The sequence below is a fragment of the Pristis pectinata genome, chromosome 6 (genome assembly GCF_009764475.1).
Source record: "Pristis pectinata isolate sPriPec2 chromosome 6, sPriPec2.1.pri, whole genome shotgun sequence".
Taxonomy (NCBI): domain Eukaryota; kingdom Metazoa; phylum Chordata; class Chondrichthyes; order Rhinopristiformes; family Pristidae; genus Pristis; species Pristis pectinata.
Window position 1 is genome coordinate 14,782,352 of NC_067410.1, and position 12,746 is coordinate 14,795,097.

The 12,746-nt window shown below is 41.2% G+C and overlaps 1 protein-coding gene across 1 annotated transcript in view; it reads left to right on the top strand.

The window, feature by feature from the left end:
• LOC127571314 (uncharacterized) overlaps positions 1 to 9,132 on the top strand; it is a 31,177-nt gene extending 22,045 nt beyond the window's left edge. The window contains exons 5-7 of the mRNA XM_052017586.1: positions 1,779 to 1,838; positions 3,456 to 3,645; positions 8,982 to 9,132. Of these exons, the coding sequence (XP_051873546.1) occupies positions 1,779 to 1,838; positions 3,456 to 3,645; positions 8,982 to 9,092 (361 nt within the window). The 3' untranslated portion in view covers positions 9,093 to 9,132. The remainder of the gene's footprint in view (positions 1 to 1,778; positions 1,839 to 3,455; positions 3,646 to 8,981) is intronic.
• The last annotated feature ends 3,614 nt before the right edge of the window (positions 9,133 to 12,746 follow it).

Sequence of the window (12,746 nt, forward strand, 5' to 3'; positions counted from 1 at the left end):
CTCAATTCATTGTAACAATCCTATTATTCCAAATGGATTGCTGGGATTCTTCTATGAAGAGCTGGTGTGGACTCAATGGGCTCTTTCTGTGGTATGGTGGTTCTACAATTCCATGCTGCTGACTGACCATATCTCTTGAGCTGCTGAGGAGCTCTCACAATGGCATTTGGTAGGGGATTCCAGGATTCGAACCTAGCAATAATGAAGGAATGAATATTTTCAAGCCAAGATGCGATTTGACTTGGAGAGGTGATGATGTTCCTATGACAATGCTGCTGTTGTCTTTGTGAAAGTTTCTGGGGTCCAAAGAGAAGTGGTAGCAAGCTTAATAAGTTGTGCAGTGCATCCCCTTGATAGATTTACATTCAGCAGCCACGGAGGTGGACATTAGCTTCAGTGCCAATGTTGTAGATAGCATTAAGCTTTTGGAATGTGTTGCGGTTCCACCCATCCAGGAGAGTGGTCAGTGTTTTATCACATTCCTGGCTTGAGCCCTGTAACAGGTTGAGATATCACTGGAGGAGTCATTCATTGCAGAGTCGGCAGGCTCTGGCCCACTAAAATGGTGAGCAGCTGTTGATTGGTGGCACCACTGATAACTTCCATCACCATGCTGCTGATTAATAGAAGGACGATAGGAATTTTCTTTCTCTTTTTTTTCCCCAAAGACTAATGGGGTGATGATTGGTGAGATTAAATCTATCCTACAATTTGTGGTTAGCTTGTAAGTAAGGAATCACACAGTCAAAGTCAGTGTTGAAGCTGTCCTGGATCATGTTGGCTGGTTCTGGCACACATGTCTCTAGCCTTATAATAAAGCAGTAAATGCTAGAAATATTCAGCAGGTCAGGCAGCATCTGCAGAGAAAGAAACAGAGTTAATGTTTCAGGCCAATAATCATTCAGAAAGTTATGCTGAAAGATTATCAACCTCAAACTATAACTGTTTCCCTCTGCACAAATGATCACTGACCCGCTGAATATTTTCAGAATTTTTTGTTTTTATTTCAACTATTATTTTTTATTTGCTTCCCTCTAGTATAATCGCTGAGATCTGGTCAAGGTCCAAACCCTTTGCTTTGTTTCAATATATTTAGCTTATTCTGAATGTCCCATTGAGTGAACTGATATTTTACTGGAAACCAGCACCTGTGTTGAAACGGATCTCAACAAAGACTAAGCCAGGCTGCCACCAAAGTAAGGCAATAAAGCCATCTTCTCGCAGCTACCATCAAGTAGGAGGTACAGAAGCCTGAAGTCCCACACCACCAGGTTCAAGAGCAGCTACTTCCCTTCAACCATTCGGTCTTGAACCAACCGGCACAACCCTAATCACTACAGTTCAGCAACACTTTGATCACTTTGCACTAAAATGGACTTTGTTTTTTTGTTCTAATTGTGTTCTTTGTTGTAAAAATTGTTTAATTTATGTTTATATTTTTCTTGTGAATCTGCCTATCTGATGCTATGTGCCTGTGATGCTGCTGCAAGTAAGTTTTTCATTGCACCTGTGTATAAATGTACTTGTGCATATAACAATAAACTCAACTTTGACTTTGCTTCAGTTTATTGCATGTGGGACCATTTAACTCTGTCTATAACCTGCAATATTTTCTGATGAACGTCCCAATTTCTAATTTTATTGGATCTATATCCCGTTATAAGATCAATGCTACTTTTAGAAAGCTCTTCCATAGTATTGATGAACCATGCTTGATTTAACATGTATACTTGATGTTCTTAAAGGTGATCATTGATCAATGTGTTGTTACTTTGTAGGTATCATCAGGGCTGGCAACGCCCATTTTATGGTTCTGTGGCTGAGAAGGAGGAGTATAGGTAAGAGAACACAAAGCAGTCTGTAGGATGCTTCCATCTGGTATAATGGGACAGATCATATTAAGCCCAGCTTACACCTCGTTTACTCTCGCAGGTCACACTTGTATATTGTGACCAGATGCTCCCGAAGTCCAACCAGTGTCATGGCTGCAGTTGTTTCACGGAGCAGAGCAATCCATGACTTGATGGTGGAAAGTCAGGTCCCATCCACAGACCATCATGACAAGCGTTTATCAGCAATAGACTGCAAGGTCTATTGCTGATAAAGGCTTTTTTCCACTGATCATCAGAGACATTGAGAAACATCTGAAGATATATAAAATAAATTAAATAGTTTTATTTAAGACCGGATTCAACTTGTGCAAATTAAAATTAGGGGAACAAACCTACACTTGTGTTTATAGTGAAGGTCAGTGATCCCTTTCAATGTATACAATCTATGGCTGGTGTGAAGCTGAGGATGCCCTCAGCTCAATACATGAATGGTCCTGCAATCTGTGATGCCAGAGGTGCAACAGCAGACGAGTATTCTTGCATCTGACCTTCGGCACCTTCCATGCAGCAGGGCACAGACACCCAGAATGCACCAACAAGTGCCCAGAATAGCTGGCTCACTGCCAGTGAAATCCTACTGAATATATCTGTACATGAATTCAAAATCATATGCCCCCTTCCCTGATAAACCTGATCTAGTAACATTGTCCTGGCTCAGTGGCAGCATTCTAACTTTTGCTTCAGAATGTGTGGACTCCAGCAGTGGTCCAAGGACTGAAATGGATAATCTAGGTTTGCTCAGTGAAGTACGGCACCGCTGCTGCTCTGGAGCCTCATCTGCCCATTTTGATGGCCGGAGGCAATCACAAGAAGCTGATGGGTGGAGACCTTCTTGTCCATCAGGGCCTTCAACCATCACAAAATTTAAGAGGTTTCTTATCCCATTTTACACAAATTTGCTGCAATGTTTACTCACAAAGCAACAGTCATTAACATTCTAATTCCTGCTTGGTCTGTAGATGTTTGAGTACAAAAACTGGAGCTTTTGAAGTATGCTTCAATAAAATCATTTATTTTACTTTTTAAAAGAAAGAAAATATTTTATATTGTTTTTAATCTCCTCCATTCAAAGAGACACATGGTTTCACAGATAGTAAAGCTGCTGCCTCACGTCTCCAGCAGCCTAGGTTCAATCCTGACTTCTGATGCTGTCTGTGTGGTGTTTGCACATTCTTCCCGAGACCTTTCTGGGTGCTCTGGTTTCCACTCACATCTCAAAAACGTGCAAGTTGGTAGATTGCCCTTCATATGTAGGTGAGTGTTAGAATCTGGGGGGAATTGATAGGAATGTAGGGAGAATAAAAATGGTATTAGTGCAGATGGATGCTTGGATTCAGAGGGCCAAGGGCCTGTTTGCTTGTTGCATGGCTCTCTATTTCTATGAAAGAGTCTCATTAATGAAAGGGTGCACTTTGCAAAATTGTAGTCAAAGCAAGTTAAAATGTGACTTTTTTTGTTGTTGGCAATATGGACAAGCAAGAGATCTGCACCAGTAATATTCAGCTGCAAAACAGAAATTGCCAACGAGCTAATAAAGTCTCTTTCCACGATTGCTTGTTCAAGGTGCGAGATCAGGCAGCTACTAAAGTGGCAGATGAATCAGCAGTGGGAGGCACAGCGTTACGCCCTGTTTAAGCGTGTCAAAGAAGGAGAAGAAGCACGAGAAGCAGAAAGACAGGCTGTTCTTCAGGACCTTGAAAAGCAAAGTGCACGTTCTCGTTTCCTTCAAGCATTTCGGGATGAAAACAAGAAGGTGAGAGAGACAGATCACAAATAAAATTTTGCTTCTGAACCACATCTTCTAACTTCAACACTATTGAAAAGTAAACTTTCTAGAGATAAATCTTTGCTATTGAAGCTACTAATGTAGAGTTTCTTTTAATTCAGTGGTTATTTTCCATATCTCCTTGTTCTTGCAAAGCTGACAGTGTTCTTTAAGTTCATTGTGGACACCAGCTTATGATGCTGTTAGTTGAGGTGTTCCACGATTTTGACTCAGTGAGAATAAAGGAACCATTCTATATTTCCCAGTCAGGGTGTGTATGAATAGGAGGTGCTGGTGTTAACTACCTGCTGCTTTTATCCTTCCAGCTAGTTAAGGTGACAGTGTCAGGAGGTGTTGTGGAAAATGCCCTGATGACTTGCAGCAAGTTCACCTCGTGAAAGTTACGAACTACGGCTACAATGCAATAGCAGTGGAGTGAGTGAATATTTAAGGTGGTGGATGCAATAGCATGGATATTTTTTCATATATAGTTATGAAGTCAAATCTCTAATTCTTGGAAGGCTTTTTGGACATCATAGGAAGTAGTGGCCCTAACCAGGCCGAAAACACAAATGACTTATTTCTATAACATTGCAGTAGGTGTTGCACTGAAAAATCCAAACGTGTAATCTCCATTCATTGAATTGGAGGGAATGATTGTCATGTGTTCAGACAAATTAAGTTTTACTGTCTGAGGTTTTATGTACAGTATATGTGCTTTGTGGGTTCCTAATTTTTGGAACAAAAAGACTACAGCTGCTAGAAATCTAAAATAAAGATAGAAATGCTGAAAGAACTGAACTCATGCAGCATCCATAGAGAGTCAAAGATTTAATTCAATGACCCTTCCTCTGAACCAGAAATGTGAGAAAATATACATGACTTAAATTAAATATAGAGGGGAAGGTAAAGAAAACAGGAAATTCTGAGAGAAGGTGCAGAACCAAAGTAACAATTATTTTAAATTCTGGCAGTCAGTGACAAAAGAGAAGAAACAAAGGAACAATTTGAATGTAAAATATCCTGCAACAGCTGTGGAGAGAGAAAATATACTGGTCACCTGAAAGTGTTGAATTTAATATCAAGTCCCAAGGGATTTGCAGTGCACCTAATTCTCCATCCCAATCCCAATCTGACCTTCACACATTTACGTATACTACATATGTAATACTGAATTAGCTCAGTTCAATTTGGCTTAATATAATTTGTCAAACAAATTAATTGTTCAAAGAAGACCAGTGAGTGCAATGCATCTTCATTCAACCATTGCTGTTCTTTCAGAAATTAGTTGAGAAGAATGAGAGGTGACCTTACTGAAACACACAAGCTCCTTAGGGACTTGATGGGGTGGAGTTATTTCCACGAGTGGGAGAGTCTCAAAGGTGTGGACATAGTTACAAGATCAGAGGATGGTCATTTAAAACTGAAATCTGTGGAGAGTCTGTGAAATTCTCTATCCTGGAGGCTGGATCATGGAGGGGTTAGTTGAAGAGGAAGGAAATACATTTTTGAAAGGTTGGGGAATTGAGGGCTATAGAGAACTGGCACAGGAGTCGAGGCCTGGGGCAGATCAGCCATGATTGTTTCGAATGGCAGGATTGGACTGAGGAGCTGACTAGCCTATTCCTACTCCTATTTTCTTGTGTTCTTAAATTATGGTCTCAATAACATTTGACCCAAGTTGCGCATCTCCCACAGCCTGAGTTGCTTTCCCACAAGTCCAGATAAACAGCAGCCCTCATTGCCATGTCCATCCTGCAAGGTGGGGCAGTTTGCCAAGTGGCAACTAACCCTCAGGTGGTGGATCCTGACTTGCAATCCTGGTTTGCATTGATGAACTTTTGAATGAGTTTAAACTATTTCAAATTATTTTTAAAATAAAAAATATTAAATTTTACTGAAATTAAAAAGGTAAAATAATTAAAGCATTTACCTGTAGCTATCTTTACATCCAGGTCACCAGTCCCATTCAAATGAAATGTATGAAAGGCATACCTAGTGTATCTGGCCCCAAAGCTGGAGGCAATTGAGCTTTGCCATTAGACTTAGTGAGATATAGACTACAGAAGTACTGACACTCTGTACAACGTTGGTTAGATCACAGCTGGAGTACCGTGTACAGTTCAGGTTACCACACTGCAATTACATCCTTCCTGTAGTGGAGAGGGTGCAGAAGAGATCCACCAGGTTGCAGACTGGAATGAAGCATTTCAGTTATGAAGAGAGGCTGGATACACTGGGTTTGTTTTCTTCTGAGAAAGGCAGGTGGGGGGGTGCGTGGGAAGAAGGATGCAGGGAAGCCTGATAGAGATGTACAAAATTACAAGAGGCAAAGATAGAGTCAATAATAGGAAACTTTTCCACCAGCAGAGGTATCTAAAACTAGAGGGCGTAAGTTTAGGGTAAATGATGGGATCCGAGGAATAAATTTTTCACTCACAAGGTGGGTGGAATCTGGAACGCACAGTATTAACGATTTGGATGATAATATGGGTGGTGTGATTTGCAAGTTTGCAGATGACACCACAGTTGGTGGTGTGGTGGTGAGTGAAGAAGGTTGTCTAAGGTTACAACAGGATCTAGATCAACTGGGAAAGTGGGCCAAGGAATGACAGATGGAATTTGACTTAGACAAGCACGATGTGATAGACTTTGGGAAGATAAACCAGGGCAGGACTTGCACGGTAAATGGCAGGGCCCTGGGGAATGTTGTAGAACAGAGAGATTGAGAGGTACAAGTACATAGTTTCCTGAAAGTGGCAACACAGGTAGACAGAATGGTGAAGGTGGTGTATTGGCATGCTCGCCTTCATTGGACAGAGCACTGAATACAAGATTTAGGACATCATGTTGCAGCTGTATAGGACATCGGTGAGACCACACCCAGAATTCTGAGAGAGATTCTGGTCACCACACTACAGGAAGGATGCTATTAAGCTAGAGAAGGTGCAGAAAAGATTCACAAGCATGTTGCCACGATTAGAGGGCTTGAGTTATGGGGAGAGACGGGAAAGGCTGGGCCTGTTTTCCCTGGAGAGAAGGAGGCTGAGATGTGACCTTGTAGTGGTTTATAAGATCATGAGAGGCATAGATAAGGAAGTCAGTGTCTTTTCCCCAGTGCAGCGGAGTCTAAAACTAGAGGGCATAGGTTTAGGTTGAGAGGGGAAAGATTTAAAGGAGAGCTGAGGGGTAAGTTTCTTCCCAATGCAGAGGCTAATGGGTATATGGAAAGAGCTGCCAGAGGAAGTGGTGGTAGAGGTGGGTACAATTACAACATTTAAAAGACATTTGGACAGGTTCATGGGCAGGAAAAGCTTAAATTGATATGGGCCACATGCAGGCAAATAGGACTAGGTCCTTAGTTGGCATGGACAAGTTGGACTGTACGGTCTATGTCTGTGCTGTATTACTCCAAGACACTCTTGGAGGATACTGAAGGCAGAGACTATCACAATATTCAAGTACCTAGACCAACACTTGAATCACCAGCACAATAGCTAGGGACCAAGTGTCTGTAAACGAGATTAGTATAGACGGTTGACATGGACACGGTGAGCCAAAAGGGCCTGTTTAGGAACAAAAGAAACAGCACAGGAATAGGCCCTTCATCCCATGTTGTGCCAAACTAATTAAACTGGTGATTAAAAGCCCAACTAATCCCTTCTGCCTGCACAATGGCCATGTCCCTCCATTCTCTGCATATTCATGTGCCTTTCTAAGAGCATCTTAAATGCCTCTTTCATATTTGCCTCCACCACTGTAAAAGAAAACTTACCCCCCACCCCCCCCCCCACCTTAAATTCACATCCTCGACTATTAGACATTTCAATCCTGGGAAAAAGGTACTGGCTGTCTATTCTATCTATGCCTCTCACTCTTATAAACCTCTACCAGATCTCCCCTCAGCTTCCACTGCTCCAGAGAAGACAACCCAAGTCTGTCCAACCTCTCCTTGTGCTCTCTAATCCAGGTAGCATCCTGGTAAACCTCTTCTGCACCCTCTCCAAAGCTTCCACACTGTTCCTATAATGGGGCAACCAGAATTGAATGCAATTCTCCAAATGCAACCTAACCAGAGTATTATAAAGCTGCAGCATACAACTTCCTGACTTTTGAACTCAATGCCTTGACTAATAAAGGCAAGCATGTCATTTATTGAAAAGAAAGCATGTGCCTTCTTTATCACCCTATCATCCTGTGCAGCCACTTTCAGGGAGCTACGGACATGGCCCCCACGACCCCTCTGCATAATCAACACTGTTAAGGGTCTTGCCATTAACAGTGTACTGTCCCTTTATATTTTTCCACCCATATCTGCAACTGATTTATATCCCGCTGTATCCTTTGGCAATCTTCTACACTTCTCCAAATACCACCAATCTTTGTATCGTCTGCAAACTTACTAACTCACCCATGTTTTCAAGTCATTATTATATATCACGAACAGCAGAGGTGCCAGTACAGATCCCTGCAGAACACCACTAGTCATGGACCTCCAGCCAGAATAAGTCCCATTAACCACTGCCTTCCATCTTCCATGGACAAGCCAATTCTGAATCCAAAAGGCCAAGTCACCGTGGATACCATGCATCTTAATCTTCTGTACGAGCCTCCCGTGAGGGACGGTGTCAAACACCTTAGTGAAATCCATGTGGACCATACCTACACAGCACAACCTTCAGTCACCTTCTTGAAAGACTCAATCAAGTTAGTAAGACATTACAAAGCCAATGCCAACTGTTCCTAATTAGGTCATGGTTTTCCAAATGCTAATGAATCCTATCCCTAAGAATCCTCTCCAATAGCTTCCCTACCACTGACGAGAGACTCACTGGCCTCTCATTTCCAGGATTATCCTTATTTCCCTTCTTGCTTCTTCACTGTACAAATCCATTTCAGTTGCACAGGCAGCTGACCTCCAGCACATTCTTCAGCACAGCAATCCACAGGCAAAATTGTCGAGAACACACTGATCCATGAACAGAACCTCACCAGGAATCTGCTTCCAAACCAACAACAAAAAAAAGTACCTTTCAGCCCTCATCTTTCTGATGGGACTTTCAACCAAAATGTACATTCTCACTCAGATGTTAATAATCCATTGGATTTATTTATTCCCAGTATCCTAGATTTGCCAAAAATTACAAAAAGAGATTCCAGTCGTTATACTGTTCCTGCTTTGTGGAACATTATTGGGAATGATCACAGCATTATCATGGTGATGTTACTTCTAAAGTGTTTAATTGACTGTGAAGTACTTTGGGTTATCAAGCTTCTTGCCAACACCGTATAAATTTGTTGTCTCTTCTGATTATTCCTCTTAGCTGATGGAAATGCAGTGGAAGGAGAAAAGGTTAGCAAAATCCATGGATTCACTACGAGAGCGTGAACTGCTGCAATACAATCCCATCAACTGGAGTGGTACACTAAAATAGATTTTGAATCTTTAAAGCTATCTACATTTCTCATGGATGTCCACAAGGCTGTTTTACTTTCTTAATAAAGTAGTTTCTCAATTAATGTTTTGTAATATGTCTTTGTATCATTGAGCCCCTAACCCTTCCCTCAATTTTGTCACCTCTTGGAGATACAGCCATATGACATATTGTGCCTCAAGGCTTTGCCCTAGGGACATCTGTTTTTATGTTGACATGGACCATTTCAGTAGGCTAGCCTGCTGTGGGGATAAAGCCTACGTCTACTTTTTTTTTGCAGAAAGAAGAATAGACACCATCAATTCCCACCTCCCCTCACTTTTTTTTTAAAAAAATGTTGTTTAGAAAAGGCACCAGTGCTTGGAATAACTTAGTGTATGCACATTGTGAAACCTGGATAGAGAGACAGAATAATAGGCCCATCTTCTGATAGTAGTGTCATCTTTAAAACAAGATGTTAACTAAAACACTGTGCTTAAAAGATACCATGGCACCTTTCCAAAAGCAAGGGAGTTCTTCCAATATCCCAGCAACTACTGTCAGCTGGGTCTCAGTAGGAAGCTATTGCATCAGTTCCAAATTAAAGTCCCAATTCAGAGACCAGCACAAAGACTTAAGACACTTCAGTGCATTGAGGGAGGGCTTCATTATTGGAGATGAGCCATTAAACTAAAGCACCACCTACATACCCAGGTGGGTGTAAATGAGCCCATAGCACTATTTTGAAGGTAAGCAGTAGGGTTATCTCAGCCAACATTTGTCTCCCCATCAGTATTGCCAAAAATATTACCTGGGTCACTTTCACATGGTTATTTGTGGAAACTTGTGGTATGGAAACTGGCTGCTGAGTTTCCCATGACATTGATTACACTTCAGAGTGCTTCATTGGCCATAATTTATAGTGGGATGATGTAAAAAGCACTGTATAAATACCATAGCTTACTATATTCCAATAGTACCTACATTTATACATGCAGAGTTACATACTATTTACAGCATGGAAGGGGTCATTTAGACCATGGTACCATGTTACTTTGTGTTGATTTCAAAATGTTGTATTTTAACCTTCTTTGCATTTACATAGTACTATGCTCAATATATTACAATATGCTTCACATAAGCCTCCTCCCTTCTTTAACTGTTCTCTCTTCTGTCATCCTTTCATTTATCCATCAGCTCTAAAATGCATCTATGCTAATTGCATCAAGTGCTCACTGGAAATTCCAATTTAACAACTTGTTAAAGGTGTACAACATAGAAAAGTACAGGAACAGGCCCTCAGCCCGCAATGTTGTGCCAAACTAATTAAGCTAATGATGCCTAATTAAACTAACCCCTTCTGCCTGCACATGGTCCATATCCCTCCATTCTCCACATATTCATGTATCTAGAGCCTCTATCATATCTGCCTCCATCACCACCTTTGAAAGCACATTCCAGGCACCCAACACTGTAAAAAGAAACTTTCCCCACACATCTCCTTTGAACTTACCCCCTCTCCCCTTAAATGCATGCCCTCTAGTATTAGATATTTCGACCCTGGGAAAAAGATACTGGCTGTTTATCCATGCCTCTCAACATTTTTTTTTTATATACTGTATAAAATGTCACCTCTGCCACTCCAGAGAAAACAACCAGAGTTTGTTCAACTTCTCCTTATAGCATCTACCCTCTAATCCAGGCAGCATCCTGGTAAACCTCTTCTGTACCCTCTCCAAAGCCTCTACATCCTTCCTATAATGGGGCAACCAGAATTTAATGCAGTACTCCAGATGCAGCCCAACCAGAGTTTTATAAAGCTGTGATACAACTTCCTGACTCTTGAACTCAATGTCTCAACCAATAAAGGCAAGCATACCATACACCTTCTTTACCACCCAATCAACTTGTGGTGCCACTTACAGGGTGCTATGAACTTGAACCCCAAGCTCCCTCTGTACATCAATGCTATTAAGGCTCCTGCCATTTATTGTACATTTTCCCTTTACATTTGATCTCCCAAAATGCAACACCCCACACTTGCCTGGATTAAACTCCATCTGCCATTTCTCTGCCCATATCTGCAACTGATCTATATGCTGGTGTATACTTTGGCAATCTTCTACACTATCCACAATGCCACCTGAAAATTTTGTGTCAACTGCAAACTTACTAACCCACCCATTCACGTTTTCATCCAAGTAATTTGTTTATATATTAATTGCCTTTGCAATGTATTATGTTCAGAGGTTAGTACCAATATAAATGCAACTTCTTTATTCTACAAAGCTATACTTAAAATAAAAAGACATGGGTAAACTCAGCACCCTCATCATGTAGAGGGATGGCATACATGAGCAGCTGACTGCTCTCCACAGATGCGACACATCAGTAAATTGTGTTACTGGTTGAGCTGGGAGATACATAAGTAATTTGCTGTCCAACGGAAGCCAAGATAAGAAACATTAGTTTTTTTTCTCTTGTAAAAGCAGAGATACGAATCCTCACACACCACAGCTAATCTCCCCACACGCTTCTTCGTTATGAAGAGTCCTGTTTAGTACGTGAAAAGAACTGGCTGGAGGGGAAGAGTGAAAACAGCAGAAACCTGTGATTTGGGTCAGCTGATGCAGAGGTTAAAACAATGGTAGCACTAGCTGTAGTTCCCAGAATCACAGAATTCATCATGAGGAAAATGTATTTGTAATGCATAAGCTGTACATTGTGGGAGTCATAACATTTACATCTAAAAATATTTAGCTTATTTTTGGAATTTCTTATCCACACAAGTGTGGTCAATGGCTGCCAGCTAATCCTAGTTGTAGAAATGCCACCTTGTCCTCACCGAAATCAAGACAAATGAAATAACTTCTTTGCAAATAGTGCCTGGATATCCTCTGATCCAGCAGTGAGCAACAAATTGAGAGATATACAGTACCTTTGCTCATTGCAGCCAAAAAGTTCTTTTTTTAAACTTCATCAGTCCAGAGGACTTGTTTCTAAAATGCATCAGGCTTGTTTAGATGTTCCTTTGCAACCTTCTGACACTGAATTTTGTGGTGAGGACGCAGGAAAGGTTTTCTTCTGATGACTCTTCCATTAAGGTCATACTTGTGCAGGAGTCACTGCACAGTAGAACAGTGCACCACCACTCCAGTCTGCTAAATCTTCCTGAAGGTCTTTAGCAGTCAAACGGGGGTTTTGATTTGCCTTTCTAGCAATCCTACGAGCAGTTCTCTCGGAAAGTTTTCTTGGTCTTCCAGATCTCAACTTGACCTCCACTGTTCCTGTTAACTGCCATTTCTTAATTACATTATGAACTGAGCAAATGGCTACCTGAAAACACTTTGCTATCTTCTTATAGCCTTCTCCTGCTTTGTGGGCATCATTTATTTTAATTTTCAGAGTGCTAGGCAGCTGCTTAGAGGAGCCCATGGCTGCTGATTGTTGGGACAAGATTTGAGGAGTCAGGGTATTTATAAAGCTTTGAAATTTGCATCACCTGGCCTTTCCTAACAATGACTGTAAACAAGCCATAGCCCTAACAAGCTCATGAAAGTCTGAGACCTTAGTAAAAGTTACGAGAGCTCAAATCTCTTGGGGTGCCCAAACTTTTGCATGGTGCTCCTTTCCTTTTTTCACTCTAAAATTGTACAAAACAAAAATAATACACTA